This window comes from Trachypithecus francoisi, unplaced genomic scaffold (genome assembly GCF_009764315.1).
Source record: "Trachypithecus francoisi isolate TF-2019V2 unplaced genomic scaffold, Tfra_2.0 Lachesis_group10, whole genome shotgun sequence".
Taxonomy (NCBI): Eukaryota; Metazoa; Chordata; class Mammalia; order Primates; family Cercopithecidae; genus Trachypithecus; species Trachypithecus francoisi.
In genome coordinates this window covers 43,295,445-43,314,384 of record NW_022681455.1, presented here as the reverse complement: position 1 = coordinate 43,314,384, position 18,940 = coordinate 43,295,445, and the positions used below count along the sequence as shown (strand labels likewise).

At 50.4% G+C, this 18,940-nt stretch overlaps 1 protein-coding gene across 3 annotated transcripts in view; it reads right to left on the bottom strand.

Moving 5' to 3' along the window:
- PTK7 (protein tyrosine kinase 7 (inactive)) overlaps window positions 1-18,123 on the bottom strand; it is an 83,944-nt gene extending 65,821 nt beyond the window's left edge. For 2 of the 3 annotated variants that reach the window (XM_033217202.1, XM_033217205.1), the window contains exon 1: window positions 17,836-18,123. In XM_033217202.1, coding sequence (XP_033073093.1) covers window positions 17,836-17,914 — 79 coding nt within the window. In that variant the 5' untranslated portion in view covers window positions 17,915-18,123. Of the gene's footprint in view, window positions 1-17,426; window positions 17,729-17,835 lie in introns of those variants that run through there. The other variant, XM_033217204.1, reaches the window with a different exon arrangement.
- Between the last annotated feature and the right edge of the window lie 817 nt (window positions 18,124-18,940).

Below are 18,940 nucleotides of genomic sequence, written 5' to 3'. Positions count from 1 at the left end.
TCCCGCCTGCCTTGGCCTCCCAAAGTGCTGGGACTACAGGCATGAGCCACCATGGCCTGGCCAGCAATCTGTTTTAAAAAAACAATTTTGCTTTTGATATTCATACAAAAGGGACACATCTTTCTCTTTTCATCCACCATATAAACCCCATAACCAATCCACCCCACCATCAAATGAACTAGAACTCAACCAAACAAAGAATTTCTTGGCCTTTGGGAAGCTACAACATGCCTGAAGGGGGAAAGGTGGTGAAGCAGGAGAATAGGGTCTGCAGGAAGGGAACCTAAGGCTGTTTCACACTCATGTCCTCCAACTAAATTAAAATGAAAGCCCTGACTTTGCAGGCCTAAGTAACACAGAGGCTACTATTCGCTTTCAACCTTTCTGCCAGGCAGATAGGAAATTGGCTGTCTGCAGCCAATCATACTGAGTGCAGATCCTGTCCTCATTTGCAACTTTGTAACTTCACTCCAGCCTCTGAATGGTTGCTGTCCACAACCAATCAGACTGACATGCTGGCTCAGTCTTCCTTTGCATAGAAGTGTAACTTTGTAACTTCACCCTAGCCACTGACTGGTTGCTTTTTCCAACCAATCAGATGTTTGCACAGGAGCATGACCTTTGCATGAAGTGGCCAGTAGGAAATTTTTAGGGGGTATTTGGGTCCAGGAAGATTCTGCATCCCAGCCCTTAAGCCACTCCTTGGGTCTGCTCCCACACTGTGGAGTGTACTTTCATTTTCAATACATCCCTGCTTTCGTTCTTCTGTTGCTTCATTCTTTCTTTGCTTTGCTGGGGGTTTTGTCCAATTCTTTGTTCAAAACACCAAGAACCTGGACACTTGCAGTCATGACCCTCTACCAGTGACAGTGGCATTCAGTAATGCTTGGGTAGCACAAAGTAGAATGGATGGCAACCAGTTGTCTCCACAAAGTTAGAATCAGCCCCACACAAGTGTGCTGCTGGGGAAGAAAACGCTACCATCTCCTGTCCGTCTCCTGCCTGCCTAAGCCAGGTCTCCATCCTCTGAGCTCCTGACATTTACTGTGTGCCTCTCTTTGGTCTTCTCTGTACCCTTGTCTTGTTAATCACTCTCTTCAGATTCTGTCTTGATTCACCTACCAGCAATCCATTCCTGGAGTAAACCTCCAGTGTCTCCCAGCTCAGCCTTTCAAATTGGAGACTGAATTAGCCAGGCGTGGTGGTGGGCGCCTGTAATCCCAGCTACTCTAGAAACTGAGGCAGGAGAATCGCTTGAACCCGGGAGGTGGAGGTTGCAGTAAGCCGAGATTGCGCCATTGCACTCCAGCCTGGGCAACAAGAATGAAACTCCACCTCAAAAAAAAAAGGAGAACCTGTCATCAGAGAGTCACTGTATTCTTTCCATAATAGACAGACTGTGTGCCTTCTGAGGGATACCTACCTCCTCTTGTAAACATCTCTTGCCTTATGAAGACTTAAAGTCACCAGCCACCCGCCACTAACATACACACATGCACGCAATACTTAGCATGATGCTTTATGCCTTAAGCATCATTTGTAATTTACATGCCAGACTAAAAAGAAAATGGGTTTTATTGAAAGTTACTGGTAGATAGGAAGCAACACTAGGCCTGTAAATTACAGTTATAACCATCACAGATAAGCATCACAGTTATAACCATCACAGATAACCATCACAGCTATAACCACCACAGATAATCATCACAGTTATAACCTCCACAGATAACCATCACAGTTATAACCTCCACAGATAACCATCACCGTTATAGTCATCTTTTACTGAGCATTTGCAAGATCACAGACTAAGTCCTTCACATATACTGAATTTAGAAGATGCTCCATTATTTATGTGCACCAAGAGGACAAAGTGGTACTAGTTGAACTAAGACATAATGTTATATACAGTAGTCCCCCCAGTCCTGGGGGGATATGTTCTATGATCCCCCAGTGGATGCCTGAAACCTTAGATAGTAACAACCCCCAAATGGTATGTTTTTTGCCTATATATACATACTTACAGTAAAATTTCATTTATACATTAAGCACTTGACATCTGTAATCCCAGCACTTTGGGAGGCTGAGGTAGTAGAAGGATTGCTTGAGTCTAGGAGTTCAAGATCAGCCTGGGCAACAGAGCAAGATCTTATCTCTACAAAAATTTAGCCGGGCGTGATGGCACATACCTGCAGTCCCAGCTACTTGGGAGGCTGAGGTGGGAGGATCGCTTGAGCCCAGGAGGTCTTGAGGTTGCAGTGAGCCATGACTGCACCACTGCGTTCCAGCCTGGGCAACAGAGCAAGATCATATCTCCAAAGATTAATAAATAAATTAGGCACATTAGGCTGGCCACGGTGGCTCACGCCTTAAATCCCAGCACTTTGGGAGGCCGAGGTGGGTGGATCACGAGGTCAGGAGTTCAAGATCAGCCTGACCAACATGGTGAAACCCCATCACTACTAAAACTACAAAAATTAGCTGGGCGTGGTGACACGTGCCTGTAATATCCGCTACTCAGGGGGCTGAGGCAGGAGAATCCCTTGAACCCGAGAGGTGGAGGTTGGAGTGAGCTGAGATCGCGCCACTGCACTCCAGCCTGGGCCACAGAGCAGGACTCTATCTCAAAAATAAAATACATTTAAAAAAGAGTTACTTCAACACAAGCACTCTGATACCCTGACATTCGATAAACTGGACAAAGGGATGATTCATGTCCTGGGCGGGATGGAGTGGGATATCGAGAGATTTTATCATGCTACTCCAAATGGCATAAAACTTAAAACTTGTAAGCTGTTTACTTCTGGAATTTTCCATTTAATATATTTTGACCATGGGTAGCTGAAACCACAGAAAATGAAACCACGGATCAGGGGTGACTACTATAATTAATTATAAGTTACATCCCAATTCTTTTTTTTTTTTTTTTTTTTTTTTTTTTTTTTTTTTTTTTTTTTTTTTTTTTGAGGCGGAGTCTCGCTCTGTCGCCCGGACTGGAGTGCAGTGGCCGGATCTCAGCTCACTGCAAGCTCCGCCTCCCGGGTTACGCCATTCTCCTGCCTCAGCCTCCGAGTAGCTGGGACTACAGGCGCCCGCCGCCTCGCCCGGCTAGTTTTTGTATTTTTAGTAGAGACGGGGTTTCACCGTGTTCGCCAGGATGGTCTCGATCTCCTGACCTCGTGATCCGCCCGTCTCGGCCTCCCAAAGTGCTGGGATTACAGGCTTGAGCCACCGCGCCCGGCCCCCAATTTCAAAGATGTGCAAATGTGAAAAGAAAAAACATCTAAGAGTTAATGAAATGCAGTACCATCTCACTCAACTCTTGCAAGAACTCTAACGAGGCTGGTATTATTATCCCTATCTTACAAAAGAGGAAACTGGGCCAGGCGCGGTGGCTCACGCCTGTAAACCCAGCACTTTGGGAGGCTGAGGCGGGCACATCACGAGGTCAGGAGATCGAGACCATCCTGGCTAACACGGTGAAACCCCGTCTCTATAAAAATATAAAAAATTAGCCGGGCATGGTGGCGGGCGCCTGTAGTCCCAGCTACTCGGGAGTCTGAGGCAGGAGAATGGCGAGAACCTGGGAGGCAGAGGTTGCAGTGAGCCGAGATCACGCCACTGCACTGCACTCCAGCCTGGGCAACGAGCGAGACTCCGTCTCAAAAAAAAAGAAAAAAAGAGGAAACCGGCTGGGCACAGTGGCTCACGCCTGTAATCCCAACACTTTGAGAGGCCGAGGCAGGCTGATCACCTGAAGTTGGAAGTTCGAGATCAGCCTGGCCAACATGGTGAAACCCCGTTTCTACTAAAACAAAATACACAAAAATTAGCCAGGCATGGCGGCATGGGTCTGTAGTTCTAGCTATTTGGGAAGATGAGCCAGGAGGGTTGCTTGAACCTGGGAGGCAGAGATTGCAGTGAACCAAGATCGCGTCACTTCACTCCAGCTTGGGCGACAGAGTGAGACTCCATCTCCAAAAAAAAAAAAAAAAAACAGGAAGAAACCGAGGCTCAGAGAAATGAAGTAAACTAAGGTCTCTCAGCCAGTAAGTTGTGGAGCCAAAGTCAGTTCCTGAACAGATTTCTGAATTTCCCTGGGAAGCAAGGAGCAAAGAGGACGCAGCCAGGCTTCAGACAAATCCTTATTGGTTACGCTGACCCATCAGAGGCAAATAACCCTGACTTGGCTGATCCCTAAAATCAGGGTCTTTCTTCAAGTGCACCTTCACAGATCCTACTTTCAGAAACAACAACAAAAAGAAAACAGGTTTCCCTAGCTCCTTCCTTGCAAAACTGGCTGGAAGTGAGGGGGGAACCTCTCAGCCAACTTGTTATATATAAAGCACATTTAACGAGCCTTTCAAGTCCTGGGAGTAGGAGAAGGAAGGGTTCATTGGAAATCTGATACTTTGGCAACCAAGCGGGAGGGACAAGGCCTTGAGCATCAGACCCTGAGGATAAACACCATCCCAAACCCCTTTGTCTGCCAGAAGGAGATACTTCCTGGGGGACCAGGAGGCGGCAAAGCTTTTTATGACAAAGTCCACCTAACAACCACCTCCACCAGAGACCTGGCTAGGGTCTTTGTACAACCCACCTAACCATAAACCCTCTATCTTTTCCCAAACCTGCTGGGGTCCCTCTCTCCACAAATACCTGTGACCATCATAAACGCCCTTAAACAGCCCCAGTTTACTGCCCAGCCTGCCTGCTGCTAAATGAGGGCATTTGTTTCAAATTTGCAAATACCGACAGCGGTGGAAACCTAAGTCCACCCCTAAAATGAAATGTTCTGCATTCCTCCAGGCCTGAAGCACCATGCTTCAAAAGCTGCAAGAGGCCCCAGCTGTTTACTCACTGGTGGGGCTATTGGGAGAGGTATTTTCCTGCTCCCTGAGGAGGCTCCTTTGATCCAGGAGAAGTGGGAAGGGGCAGAGAGGGGTGCCACCCGCACCAAGGCTAGGCTGGGCCCATGCTCTCCTACCCCTTTCTGGGTCACCAGCAGCAGCTGTGCAGCGCCTGGAAAAGCGACTCTCTTGGAAAGGCCCAAGTAGAGACTCGCCTAAAATTGCTGTCTGGAGACAAAGCAAGTTGGCTTGGTGGCTTCCGCAGGATCTCTCGAGCCATGTTCAAAGGCCCTTCAGACAAACGTAGAGGGTAAGGAAAGGCACAGGAGGCTGCACAGCCGCTGAGAGCACCCCAGCCTCTTACACAGGCAGAAACAAAGGACAAGGTCCCCACCTTGTTCTTCCCAGTCTACCGCACAGCTCAGGACACTTCATCAAAACAGGGTGCAGGTGTTTACTAAATAACAGCCTTTTGTTCTAAGAAGTTTTGCTAAAGGGGAGGGGGGATAGGCAAGAAAGAGAGAGAGCCCTTCCTGCAGGTCTCCAGGGCTGTTCCAGGACCCAGCCTAGCCCCCTCCCCTCAGTACTCCTCCTGTAAGAGGCCTGGATCCCTGGGGTAGAGGAGGAGCTCAGATCATGGGCAGAAAAGCTGCGTGTTGCTGGGCATTTTTTTAACTGGTCAGTTTAACAACTGGTTTAATCTGCTAAAGGAACTAAACTGATAGAATGCTTTGTTCTTTGTGCTAGAACTATAAGAGATCGATAGCATTTCCTTTTTTCTTCCCCCTGAGGTTGTAAGACAATGTTTTCTTTGTGATTTGTTTTGTTTTTCAGGTAGCTGAAAATTAGGTTTGGATCTCAAATGCCATCCTAGCACTCTCTAAGGATCTGTTGGCCTGACGGAGCCTTCTCCCTCTTCTTCTAGGTGGCAAACAGCCCAGCTTTGTAAACAGATGAGCTACAATGGAATCATATCACCTTTGCATCCTCTCGTGATAGAACGTAGGTTCCCACACTGGAATCTGAGAACCTCAGAAGCAGAAGAACAAACTCAGCAGAATCACCAAGAGCGGTCAACGGTTCAGCCAAAGAGAGATACACCTGGCACAAGAAAAGTGGCATCTCTCAGAATGTCAAGGTCATGACTCAACCTCGCCTGAACACTCCTGAGGGTTAAAAGACTTGACTCCAAAGTCAGAAATTAAAGGGAAATCTACATCATTAGGCCCCTACCATGGGGCAGGGCCTGGAGCACCAAGCGTGGGCACATCTACCTACACAAAAGTAGTATGAGGTGGCAAACTCTATTAACCACTATGGGGATGACTCTATGACCTCCTACGTGGTCTCCACCACAGCACTGCTCAGCGTACAACTCCCAGCAAGAAGCAATGGTCTGGAATGCACCTACAAGCCAGGGCCTGCAACTGCCTGTGACCTTCCAGCACCACCAGGAGGAGGAGGCTAAGAATTCATGGGTTCATGAGAAAAGCTCAAGCCATTGGGATTTAGGCACAGTGTCCTAGCCTTTTAGACTATATATAGTTTCACCATAACTCTTTTTATTTATTTATTTTTTTGAGATGGCATCTCACTCTCACCCAGGTTGGAATGCAGTAGCATGATCTCAGTTCACTGCAACCTCTGCCTCCCAGGCTCAAGCCATTCTCCTGCCTCAGCCTCCCGAGTAGCTAGGATTACAGGCATGCACCACCACAGCCGGCTAATTTTGTGTTTTTAGTGGAGATGGGGTTTCATCACGTTGGTCAGGCTGATCTCGAACTCCTGATCTCATGATCCACCTGCCTTGGCCTCCCAAAGTGCTGGGATTACAGGTGTGAGCCACTGCACTTGGCCATGTGTGCAGCACAGTAACACCTGGACATACAAGGACTCTAAGTGAAGGCACAGGAGGGACTGGCACTCTGGTCTCAGCTCTCTCTGGTTTTTGAGAAAGGGTCTCTCTCTGTTGCCCAGGCTGGAGTGCAGTGGTGCAATCTTGGCTCACTGGAGCCTTGACCCCCCAGGTTCAAGTGATCCTCCCACCTCAGCCTCCCAAGTAGCTGGGATCACAGGCATGTGCCACCACTGCTGTCTAATTTTTCTTTTATTTTCTTTTCCGTAGAGATGGGGTCTCACTACGTTCCCCAGGCTAGTCTGAAATTCCTGGGCTCAAGCAATCCTCCCGCCTTGGCCTCCCAAAGTGCTAGGATTACAGGTGTGAACCACCACACTGGCTTCAGCCCTGTTCCTCACCAGCTCTGTAGTGCTGGGCAGATTGTGCTTTTGTGCCTCAGTTTCTTTCCCTGTCAAATGCTCTCCCTCCTAAATCTTTACAGCACCCTTTGCACCCAGAGAATTATACCCTAATACCCACATCACCAGTTGGTCAAGTCTAAACACATCTGTGCCCACGCACTAGAGCCTCCAGAATAAAAAGCAGCCCTTAGATTAAAGTGCTCTCCCTAAACCCAGGGTAAAGAGAGCCTGTAAGGTGTAGCAGAAATAGGGCTGGAGGTGCCACACTGAGTGAGCCTCAGCAAGGGCCCTCCAAGGTCTTCTGTTCTGAAGTTGAAGCCTGGAGAGGAGGATAGGACTTGCCCATGGTCACACAAGCAGTTGCAGGCAAATGTGGAAGGAGAGTCCATGTCTTCTAACACTGAGCCTAGTGCTCCTCCTGGTGCCTCCTCAGGTTCAAGAGGTATGAACAGCACCAGGACACCCAGCGCTGGAGCTTAGCAAGACCCAAGACCCGCCTTTGGGACTGAGGTCCTACCACTTCTCTTGCAGGAATTCCTCTAAATCAGGAATGCCCACACAACTTTACCTGGAGACCCTAGTGTCCCCAGGGAGAGAGGAAACAGGAGAAAGGAAAACTGAAAGCTCCTTAATAAAATGTGAAATAAACTCTGCAGCCCACTCTTCCTAAGGACTCAGCCAGCCTTCCACACCAATTATTACGTAAGGCTAGCAGCCTGTATCGGCAAGACAGCAAAATCCTCTCACAGGGAAAGGGGCCCAGAAATAGGCCAAGACTTCAGCAGCCACAGATACACAATGTGCAGTGGGTACAGTAATGGGGCCACACCCTCATGGGCTTCTCCTATCGTATGTTACAGGCAGGATTGCACCATCCCACCACCATCGGAGGCAGAACAGTAGTGAAGAGGGCTCACTTGAAACACGACATTAGAACAGAGGCATCAAAATCATCTTGGTCCATCGGCTGGGAAACAAAGAGCCACTAATTGCAAGGTCTTCATGCCAATGGAACAGCCACCTTTGACTGTACAGGTTGTGCTCTGCTCAAGATGTCTGACCAAAGAACCAACACTGAAATACTGCCTGAACCCTGGTGCAGGACTGCATCTACCTGGAGAAAGGGGTATTTTTTTTTCTTCTTTTTTTCTTTTTTTTTTTTTTTTTGAGACAGAGTTTCGCTCTTGTTGCCTAGGCTGGAGTGCAATGGTGCAATCTCAGCTTACCACAACCTCAGCCTCCCAGGTTTGAGTCATTCTCCTGCCTCGGCCTCCCAAGTAGCTGGGATTACGGGCATGCCTGGCAAATTTTGTATTTTTAGTAGAGACGGGATTTCTCTATTTTGGTCAGGATGGTCTCGACCAAAACTCCTGACCTTAGGTGATTCGCATGCCTCAGCTTCCCAAAGTGCTGGGATTACAGGCATGAGCCACACTGCATCTGGCCCAAATGAGAAAACCATGTCTAAGGCTGCTAGTCAAGAGGCACTTTGTCGAGCCTTCGGCAAACCATTCTAGAGTCAGAGGGCTGGAAAGAAAGGCTGACACCTCTGGCTGGGCACAGTGGCTTATGCCTGTAATCCCAGCACTTTGGGAGGGCAAGGCAGGCGGATCACAAAGTCAGAAATTCAAGACCAGCCTGACCAATATGGTGAAACTTCATCTCTACTGAAAATACAAAAATTAGCCGGGTGTGGTGGCGGGCACCTGTAATCCCAGCTACTGAGGAGGCTGAGGCAGGAGAATGGCGTGAACCCAGGAGGCAGAGGTTGCAGTGAGCCAAGATCATGCCACTGCATTCCAGCCTGGGTGACAGAGAGGACGAGGGGAGGGGAGGGGAGGGGAGGCGAGGGGAGGGGAGGGGAGGGGAGGGGAGGGGAGGGGAGGGGAGGGGAGGGGAGGGGAGGGGAGGAAAAAAAAAGAAAAGAAAAGAAAAGAAAAAAGGCTGACCCCTCAAAAGGAAACAGCTGGCCAGGACAGTCTCTGGGAAGAACCACCAGGGCTAGCCAGAGGCGCTGCTTCCCAGGGTCACCCATTTCCACAGCTGAAGAGCATTATATCACAGCTTCACAGGGACCAGCAGGCAAAAGCATCACTTGCATTGTGCTAATGAGGAAACTGAGGCTCGGAAAGGTTAACTAACCAGCTCAGGGTCATGTGGGTATGCAGCAATGGATCCAGGACCAGAATACAGAAAAACTGGTGTCACGGGTCTATAGATGTCTCTTCTCTTACTTCATCACTTATGGCTGCTGTGTGATAGTAGGACAGAACCACCCAAGTTTTCAGAATCCTGGTCCGATGACTTTACATCATTCTGAGGCCATCACTGACTACATCTGTTCAGCAAGGTCGGGTCCTCTCTCCTCTCTAAAGCCCTCCCACCCCCATTTGCTCCTACATCTCAGACTTACCATCCCACACATTCTGGAATGGACTTCTATTCTACTTAGCACTTTACCAAATGGTGTCTCTCATACTTCATCTGATTTACGTTTCTGCATCTTGTCTTCCTCCTTTGTCCCATGCCTCCTCAGACAGCTTCACCCATAGAAGACACTCAAGCACTTTGAATGAACTCCCTCCTAAGCCCCCCACTATTAATACCACCCTTTTTCTCAACACCACACCTCCACTTCAGACTGACAAATTCTCCTTGTGGCTACTCAATGGTTCTCACACTTAAGCGTAGGTAAGAATCTCCAGGAAGCTCTATAAATGCAGTTTCCACGCTGGGCGTGGTGGCTTACACCTGTAATCCCAACACCTTGGCAGGCAGAGGCAGGAGGATTGCTCGAGCCCAGGAGTTCAACACCAGCCTGGGCAACACAGCAAGACCTCGTCTCTACTAAAAATAAAAAATAAATGTAAAAAACTAGCCAGGTACGGTGGCATGCACCTGTGATCCCAGCTACTTGGGAGGCAGAGGTGGGAGAATCACTTGAGCCCAACAGGACAAGGCTGCAGTGAGCTGTGATTGCACCACTGCACTCCAACCTGGGTGACAGAGTGAGACCCTGTCTCAAAAATAAATGAATAAAAATTAAAATGCAGTTTCCTTTAGAAATCTGACCTATGTAACTGGATTGGCTATTCAAAAACAACAACATAATCTAACAAATAAATAAAATGCATTTTCTGGCCTCTCCCTCAATAATTCTGATGGGCAGGTCTGCAGTAAGGCCCAGGAAACTAAAATTTTCTTCAGTACTTTGGTGACCTGCCCTCTCACTATACTCTCCACTCTATATCTTTGAGAAATACGTATCTATACCTTCCTAACATATGACTTACAATCCCTACCCCATGACTCGGGACCTTGTCTTCAGAAATTACACACACACCCAAACCTGTGCGTGCATATCCCACTTATCAAGGCTTACACTTCTAACACGGGCTTGGGATCTGCAGGACACCTGGTGGATGACGTTCTAGTCACCTGAGCCTTCACTCAACACATACCCCAGTTAATGCACACAGCAAATGAGAGTTTAGCAATGTCAAACCAAGTAAGGAGAGGGGAAAGGCGCCTGTGTGCGTGCCAGCCCTTCGAACCAAGCTTCCTCCCTGCCCCACTGCTGTTTGTGTAACATTACTGGGAGGGAAATGGCCTAAATGCAGAGAAGAAAAGAGGATGGAAAAAGTGACATACTACAGAGGGCTTCCTCAAACCGCTGATTAGCTGTGGCAGCTCTCGGGCCAGTTCCACCAAAGCGCCAGGGGGCTCAGTAGTGAACTCAGAGAATTCCAACATAGGACTCTAACCAGCTACAATGGCAGTACTTTCACACCCTCAGAAAAAGGGCCAGGCAGATGGGGGCCAGAGCAGGAATCGAGGAGAGGAGCAGGCGGCAGCTCCAGGGCAAGGTGAGGGCCAGCACCAGCAACTGTGGCCCTGAGTCTGTAACCCCACCATGTGGCTCTGGCCAGGGGTAGTGCTCAGGCACAGCAGCAGAGAGGCATCTACTGAGGTTAGGGAGAGCAGGAGGTTGAGGGACGCAGGCCAAGGACACCCAACCCTGTTTAATGACCCTTTCTTCCATCAGGAAAACACCAAAGACTGAATCCTTGGCCCCAAACTGCTTTTGGCTCCAATATTAGAGTCTGAACCGGCCAACCTCTGTCCCAGACGAGTCTCACAGAAGCTGCATTGGCTTAAACACAGACTCACACAAACCCCCTCACTCCAGAATATGAAATGCTCCAAAGACTAACAACACTACAACTGTCAAAGCCCAGCGGAGACATGCCTCCCTTTATGAACCAAATGTGTTCCTGAAAAGTTGTCTGTCAACCAAATTTCTGCCTAACAAATCCAGTTTCTCCACTTACTTTCGTTATAAAATCAGTCGTATTTTCCTCTAGGAAAAGCTGAGGTTTTGAGAGGAGCTAAACATCAGGCTGAATATTGCAGACTTTCTAGAGTCACACATTTAATGGAGAAATTTCTTGACAAAGTCTAATTCAAGTCAAACCCAAAGGAGGTAATTTTTAAGCGTGCACATCACCCCAAGGAGTGTTCACATGAAGTAAGTTATTTAAAGCAAATCTTCAAATACTGTGCAGGATCTCAGCTCCCAATTTATACTGTTGCAACAGGAAAGCTCTGTGCCTTGAGATTCTGTATAAAGAAGGAAGCCTAGGCCAGGACTTCTGGAACTCTGGGGTACAGAGTCACCTGATGATCTTGTTAAAATGCAGATTGCGGCAGGGTATGGTGGCTCACGCCTATAATCCCAGTAATCTCAGCACTTTGGGAGGCCGAGGTGGGCGGATCACAAGGTCAGGAGTTCGAGACCAGCCTGACCAACATGGTGAAACCCTGTCTCCATTAAAAATACAAAAAAAAAATTAGCTGGGCGTGGTGGTGCGTGCCTGTAATCCCAGCTACTCAGGAGGCTAAGGCAGGAGAATCTGAACCCGGGAGGCAGAGGTTGCAGGGAGCCAAGATCGTGCCACTGCATTCCAGCCTGGGCAACAGAATGAGAACGAGAGTCCACCTCAAAACAAAAAACAAAAAACAAAAAAAAACTGCAGATTGCGATTCTGATTCATGCTCTCAGGAATGCTGATGCCATGTGGCCCTGGGTGTTACTTTGAGTAGCGCAGTTATAGATACTCTAGGCCCCTACACAGTTCTCTGAGGAAGCAACTTTAGCACCAGTTTTTAAGCTGCAATCAGCTTCATATGTAGCGGTGCTTGCCCACGCACAGAACTCGCAGAAAGCTAGAAGCCCCACCACATCAAAACTCAGAAAAGCCACCACCAAAACCAGTCAGCCCAGGATCAGGTAAGGAAGATCTGATCCTTAATTTGGTCACCATAGAGAAGGCACAAGGAGGAACAGGCAACCCCAACCCAAAGAAGCTGGGGAGGGTGCAAAAGACTCCCAATGCCTAGGATGCAAGGGGTTATTTAACCCCACCCTTGATCATTCTGCCCTGCACCCAAATGGTTCATTCACTTTTGAAATAAACCTACGGCCGGGCGCGGTGGCTCAAGCCTGTAATCCCAGCACTTTGAGAGGCCGAGACGGGTGGATCCCGAGGTCAGGAGATCGAGACCACCCTGGCTAACACGGTGAAACCCCGTCTCTACTAAAAATACAAAAAACTAGCCGGGCGAGGTGGCGGTGCCTGTAGTCCCAGCTACTCGGGAGGCTGAGGCAGGAGAATGGCGTGAACCCAGGAGGCGGAGCTTGCAGTGAGCTGAGATCTGGCCACTGCACTCCAGCCTGGGTGACAGAGCGAGACTCCGTCTCAAAAAAAAAAAAAAAAAAAAAATCCTGAAATAAACCTACATGAGGACCTGTTATATCAGCTGGGTGCAGTGGCTCACGCCTGTAATCCCAGCACTTTGGGAGGCCGAGGTGGGCAGATCACCTGAGGTCAGGAGTTTGAGACCAGCTTGGCCAACATAGTGAAACCCTGTCTCTACTAAAAATACAAAAATTAGCTGGGTGCAGTGGCGCATGCCTGTAATCCCAGGTACTCAAGAGGCTGAGGTAGGAGAATCACTTGAACCCGGGAGGTAGAGGCTGCAGTGAACCAAGATTGAGCCAATGCACTACAGCCTGGGAGACACAGGAAAACTCCATCTCAAAAAACAAAAAACAAAAAAAAAACCCTACATAAAAACCCGTTATAAGTAAGTACTGTACTAAACTCTATGGGGGAGCCCTTCAGTAAATTAAAACAAAACCCAACAGGGGCAAAAATATGGATGGTGTCACAAGAATGACAGTCCAGAAGTTCTACCGGTGTCTACTTTCTGGCAGGAGAGATAGGACAGCTTCAGGGAAGAAGAGGCAGTGGGGCTGGGCAACAGAGAGACAGGAGAAGGCAATGTACACCCAGGGACTGGCCCGAAGGAAAGAAAGGTCAGAGAAAATCAGATATGTGTTAGGAGATGGCAAATAGTCCAGCTGGACTGGCATGGAGGGTTCCAGTAGGTAAAATGTCCATTGTTGGGAATGACTATAAAGCTGAAAGAATCTTTGAAGCACACCACAGAGGGAAAACCAAGAAAGGGGTGTGTGTGGGGGGGGGGGGGGGGGGGTGTGTACATGGTTTTTTTGTTTTGTTTTGTTTTTTTTTTTTTTTGAGTGGACTCTAGCTCTGTCGCCCAAGCTGGAGTGCAGTGGCACAATCTTGGCTCACTGCAACTTCCGCCTCCCGGGTTCACACCATTCTCCTGCCTCAGCCTCCTGAGTAGATGGGATTAGAGGTGTGTGCCACCATACCCAGCTAATTTTTGTATTTTTAGTAGAGATGGGGTTTTACCATGTTGACCAGGCTGGTCTTGAACTCCTGACATCAGGTTATCCGCCTACCTTGGCCTCCCAAAGTGCTGGGATTACAGACGTGAGCCACTGCAGCCGGACTACCTCATTCTATTTAATCCTCAGCACAACTCTAGGAAGCCCTTTTTTTTTTTTTTTTTTTGAGACGGAGTCTTGCTCTGTCGCCCAGGCTGGAGTGCAGTGGCCGAATTTCAGCTCACGGCAAGCTCCGCCTCCCGGGTTCACACCATTCTCCTGCCTCAGCCTCCCGAGTAGCTGGGACTACAGGCGCCCACCACCATGCCCGGCTAGTTTTTTTTTTTGTATTTTTTAGTAGAGACGGGGTTTCACCGGGTTAGCCAGGATGGTCTCGATATCCTGACCTCGTGATTCGCCTGTCTCGGCCTCCCAAAGTGCTGGGATTACAGGCTTGAGCCACCGCGCCCAGCCTAGGAAGCTCTTTATAGAAGAGGTTGAGAAGCTAAGAGGTTTGTCCAGGGCCACAGGGCCTGCCAATGAGTCTGAGTTGCTGCTTTGCCAGATACACTCCTTATCCCTGAGCTCCACATCCCTCAACAGAGGATCAAAAACATTGGGGGAAGATAAAAAAATTAAAAACAATACAAAAATTAAAAAGAATACAAATTAAAAATATAACAGTTATTTACATAGCATTTCCACTGTACTAGGTACTACACGTAATTTACAGAATTTTTTTTTTTTTTTTTTTTTGAGACAGAGTCTTATTCTGTCCTCCAGGCTGGAGTGCAGTGGTGCAATCTTTGCTCACTGCAAGCTCCGCCTCCCGGGTTCACGCCATTCTCCTGCCTCAGCCTCCCAAGCAGCTGGGACTACAGGCGCCCGCCACCTCGCCTGGCTAATTTTTTGTATTTTTAGTAGAGAAGGGGTTTCACCGTGTTAGCCAGGATGGTCTTGATCTCCTGACCTCATGATCCGCCTGCCTCGGCCTCCCAAAGTGCTGGGATTACAGGAGTGAGCCACCGCGCCTGGCCGCACCCTTGGATTTTGTCATTCTCAGGGAGTCCTTTTCCAATTCCCTGCAGATGCCAAGGAAGGACCATACTTTATATCCATTGCTTGAGCTCCGTCCACCACTCAATGCTGCTCTGAACACCAGGAGTCTGAGTATATCATTTGACAAATGACATGAGGAGCACCCTCACCCTGCCACCATACTTCCCAACAGCTGAGAAAAGCCATCACTAATAAAAGCAACTCCTAGGCCTGAATTACAGGCTGCAGAGCCTTGAGGAATCTGCAGACAGCCTATCCCAGAACATGACGACTCAATTTCCCCAAAGAAACAAGAGCCTGGAGGAAAGAAACCAGGGAGGGGGAGGGGAACCAGGATGAGGAAGTGACCACATCTGACTGTCCAAGAGGTTGGTTTAGAATCCCAAGTTTCAAACATCAAGCCTCCTCCTCCTCCTCCTCCTCCTCTTCCTCCTCCATATTTATTACAACAGCATCTTAAAGTGCAGAAAGTATCTCAGCAGCTGGCCGGGAGCGGTGGCTCAAGCCTGTAATCCCAGCACTTTGGGAGGCTGAGACGGGCGGATCACGAGGTCAGGAGATCGAGATCATCCTGGCGAACACGGTGAAACCCCGTCACTACTAAAAAATACAAAAAACTAGCTGGGTGAGGTGGCGGGCACCTGTAGTCCCAGCCATTCGGGAGGCTGAGGCAGGAGAATGGCGTAAACCTGGGAGGCGGAGCTTGCAGTGAGCTGAGATCCGGCCACTGCACTCCAGCCTGGGCGACAGAGCGAGACTCTGTCTCAAAAAAAAAAAAAAAAAAAAAGAAAGTATCTCAGCCATTTATGGCATAATTACCCAGACTTTAAAATGCTCTAATCCACAAACCTAGCCAGCCAGCCTAGGTTCCTTACTCCAGCCTTATTAACAGTGGGATCTCACTACAACTCCAGTTAATTATACAGTTAAACAATGAGATGGAAAAATCTACTGTGATCTATTAAAAAAATCGTTGCCCCCTTAAGTCATGCGTCTGGGGGTGGGTTGAGTCCCAGGATTTCACTAGAAGACAACAGGCGCCTCGGCCTCTGCTGAAATTGTTTACAGCACATGGACAGGTTCCACAACAAGGCACATTTGGTGGAACTGATTTAAGGCTCTCATTAAAATGTTCCTTTGTAGAGCACAAGACATCCCCCCACCCCTAAGGAGACTACAGACCTCCTGTCCTAAGCCCTCAGCCTGCCCTAACTTCCCCCAACAGGATCCCCCCGCTCCACACGCACACACTAAACACTAGTCACCAGATTAAGTCAATTAACATCAGAGTCATCTTCTCATGAAAGGAATTTAGGAATTTAGCATTTGTTGAGCAAGAGCCCCATCTTCACCAGAAACTCCCCTTGACTCCAGAACTCTGAACAGCAGCAGTGAAGGCAGCCTCATTGGGCAGACCCACACACCAAAACCCAACCAGGAGAGCCAGGAGGCCTGTGAGCTCGGGCTGCTCGCCCAGATGGCTGGGCCCCCATCCTGGCTGTGCAAAAAAGTTCCATACTTCCTCTGGGAGCAGATGTGGATTCTGCCACGAGCAATAACTACCAAACACATCACAAGAAACACGGGGCAACTCCAAACACCTCCTCCAAATCCCTGGAGCTTACTCTCTTTCCTGGGTTACATTCACCTCTCGTTTTACAACTAGGGGCAGGGAAGATGTTGATTCCACCAGCACCAAAACCCCTCCACAGCTGGCAGGCCAGAAAGGTATTAGAAAGGCAGTTCCCTACCCATGCCTTTCCCATTGCCACCTTCAAAGGACGTGGGAAGTGATCACCTAGGACAGGTCTTCTGGACAGAGCTCCCCAAGAGAAAGCTGCTTCGAGGACCACCAAAGAGTGTTTTGGAGGCTGGGGGGCTTTATTTCCAGTCTGGGCTGTTTGGGATGTGCGGGTGGCTTGATGCTTTCCTGTAAGGCACTTCGACACCTCAGTGGTGACTCTTAGGTGTGACCAAGCCAGGAAATAAAAGCTGCGGGAGTTGAGGGGGGGGGCGGTGCTGTCTGCCTGGTGATGAGGGCCACACCCTCGTTAAAATACTAAGGCCCCCCAAGAAAAGCCAGAATGAGTTATTTTTGCTTTTCTGCCTTAGAAAGATTTCCTTTCCTCTGTGAGGACAGCCAGGATGGAAATCCAGGAAGGAGCAGAACAAACCCCGTCCGTACCTTTGCAGCCAGGCCATGCCCGATTTTGGCAGCGGCCTTTACACATTAGTCACCGCAACAGCCTGGGACCCTCGGATCCCCGGATTCGGCCCTGGCACGGAGAGGGCGCAGGGTTCCAGACCAGTAACTAGAGGCCATGGGGCGGCCCCTAATTCTTCCCTTCTTCCGCCCTCACCCGCAGGGCCATCTGGGGTCCCAGCTTTGCCCAGGAACTTGGAGGAGGGAAGCCGGGAGCGTCGGATCAGCGTAGGTAACAAAGCTCCGCGCTTTGCGCGCCGCAGGTCTGTCCGGCATCGGGCCCCAAACCGGCCACTCTTACCTGGGCTGACCCTGCCGGGTGGGGTGGGGGACTCCCTTTTCCCCATCGCACCCCCACGGGGGGTGCGGGTGGTCTTTTCTCCCCCGACAAGAAACTCCCCATCTGGGCCCGAGAGCCGGCAACTCTCGGCAGTTCTCGAGCAAACTCTCGGCTCAGACCACAAAAACTCAGTGAGGCTGGAAATGCGTCCCCGCGGCGCGGGTGGGAGGGGGACCTGACCGAGTCCCTGGAGGCTTCGTCAGCCTCCCGGCCCCCGGGTTCCTTGCGCCCTTCCGCCGCGAGCCTGCACCCCCAGCGAGCCTCTCCACCACTCCAGAGCCGCCCAAACCCACCTCCCCAGGTGCAGCTTTTTGCCCACGGGCACTCCCGCGCTTCCCAAGCTCTGTGCCCTCAGCTCTCGGGGACTCACCGCCCAGCAGCGGCAGCAGCAGGACGCTGAGCAGAGGCAACCGGCGGGGTCTGGCCGGGGATCCCCGCGTAGCTCCCATCGCGGCGGGCTCAGGAAAAGGAGCTGAGGGCGCACAGCGGGTGCGCAGACTGCGCTCCGCGGCGGGCACAGGAGACGGAGCGCACCGGAGCGCGGGCGCCGCAGCAGCAGCCGCAGCCGGAGCCCGACCCCGAGGCGTCCCGAGCCGGAGCCGCGCGCTCCCGGTACCTCGGAGTCCTCGCGCGCCGCCGCCGCTGCCGCCGCCAAGCCCCGCCCCACGACGCCCCCTCCCCTCCGGCCCCCGCACAACGCCCCGCCCCCTCGACGCCCCCTCCTCGCCGATGCGGGGAGGAGCTCAGTAGGGGGAGGGGTCTGGAGAGGGATGGAGAACAGAGAGAGCAAGGCTCAGGAGAGCGCAGGGGACCTGAGAGGGGTAGGGGAGTATTTGCTGTACCTACCACCGACTCTGCAGGGATCCGGGAGAACCTAAGTGACTTGTGAGATGCCGTGGACCCTGGGGAGAATGGTCCATTCTGTGCATACCTGGAGGCTGTGGCCAACAGTTCCCCCAGAATTCTCCAGGTGGGGGTAGCGGAAGAGGTGGGCCCCACCCACTTTTCAGCAACCCAAAATCTTACAGGCAGACCCAGAACAGCACGGTGTCCTTAATGTCCCCCAGCAGAGTAACCTGAAGATGCTGTGTAGCCCGGAGAGGGGCTGAAGGGTGCATGACTGGGGTCTGGTTTGGCTCTAGACCAATCTGAACCCAAAGGTAGAAACACGCTGGGCTCTGAAAGCCAGGCTGAAGGCTGCTAAACTGACAAATTCATCCCAAGTCCATCTCCAGGCAGTCTGGGCTGTGTCAGGGTATGGCCAAGTCTCCAGCTGTGGGGAGGCCCAGCACAACCCTTGTTCCAGGCACCCCCCACCCCCCACGCCACCACCCCCACATTCTTTCTTTGTTGTGAAAGCAGCAAGGGGTGTAGGAGGCGGGTCAGGAGGAGTCAAGCTTTAGAAGAAGATGGGCCCCAGCTGCTGCTCAGGCCTCCAAGATATGCTGAGAGGGGATGGATAGTGCCTTGTCTCC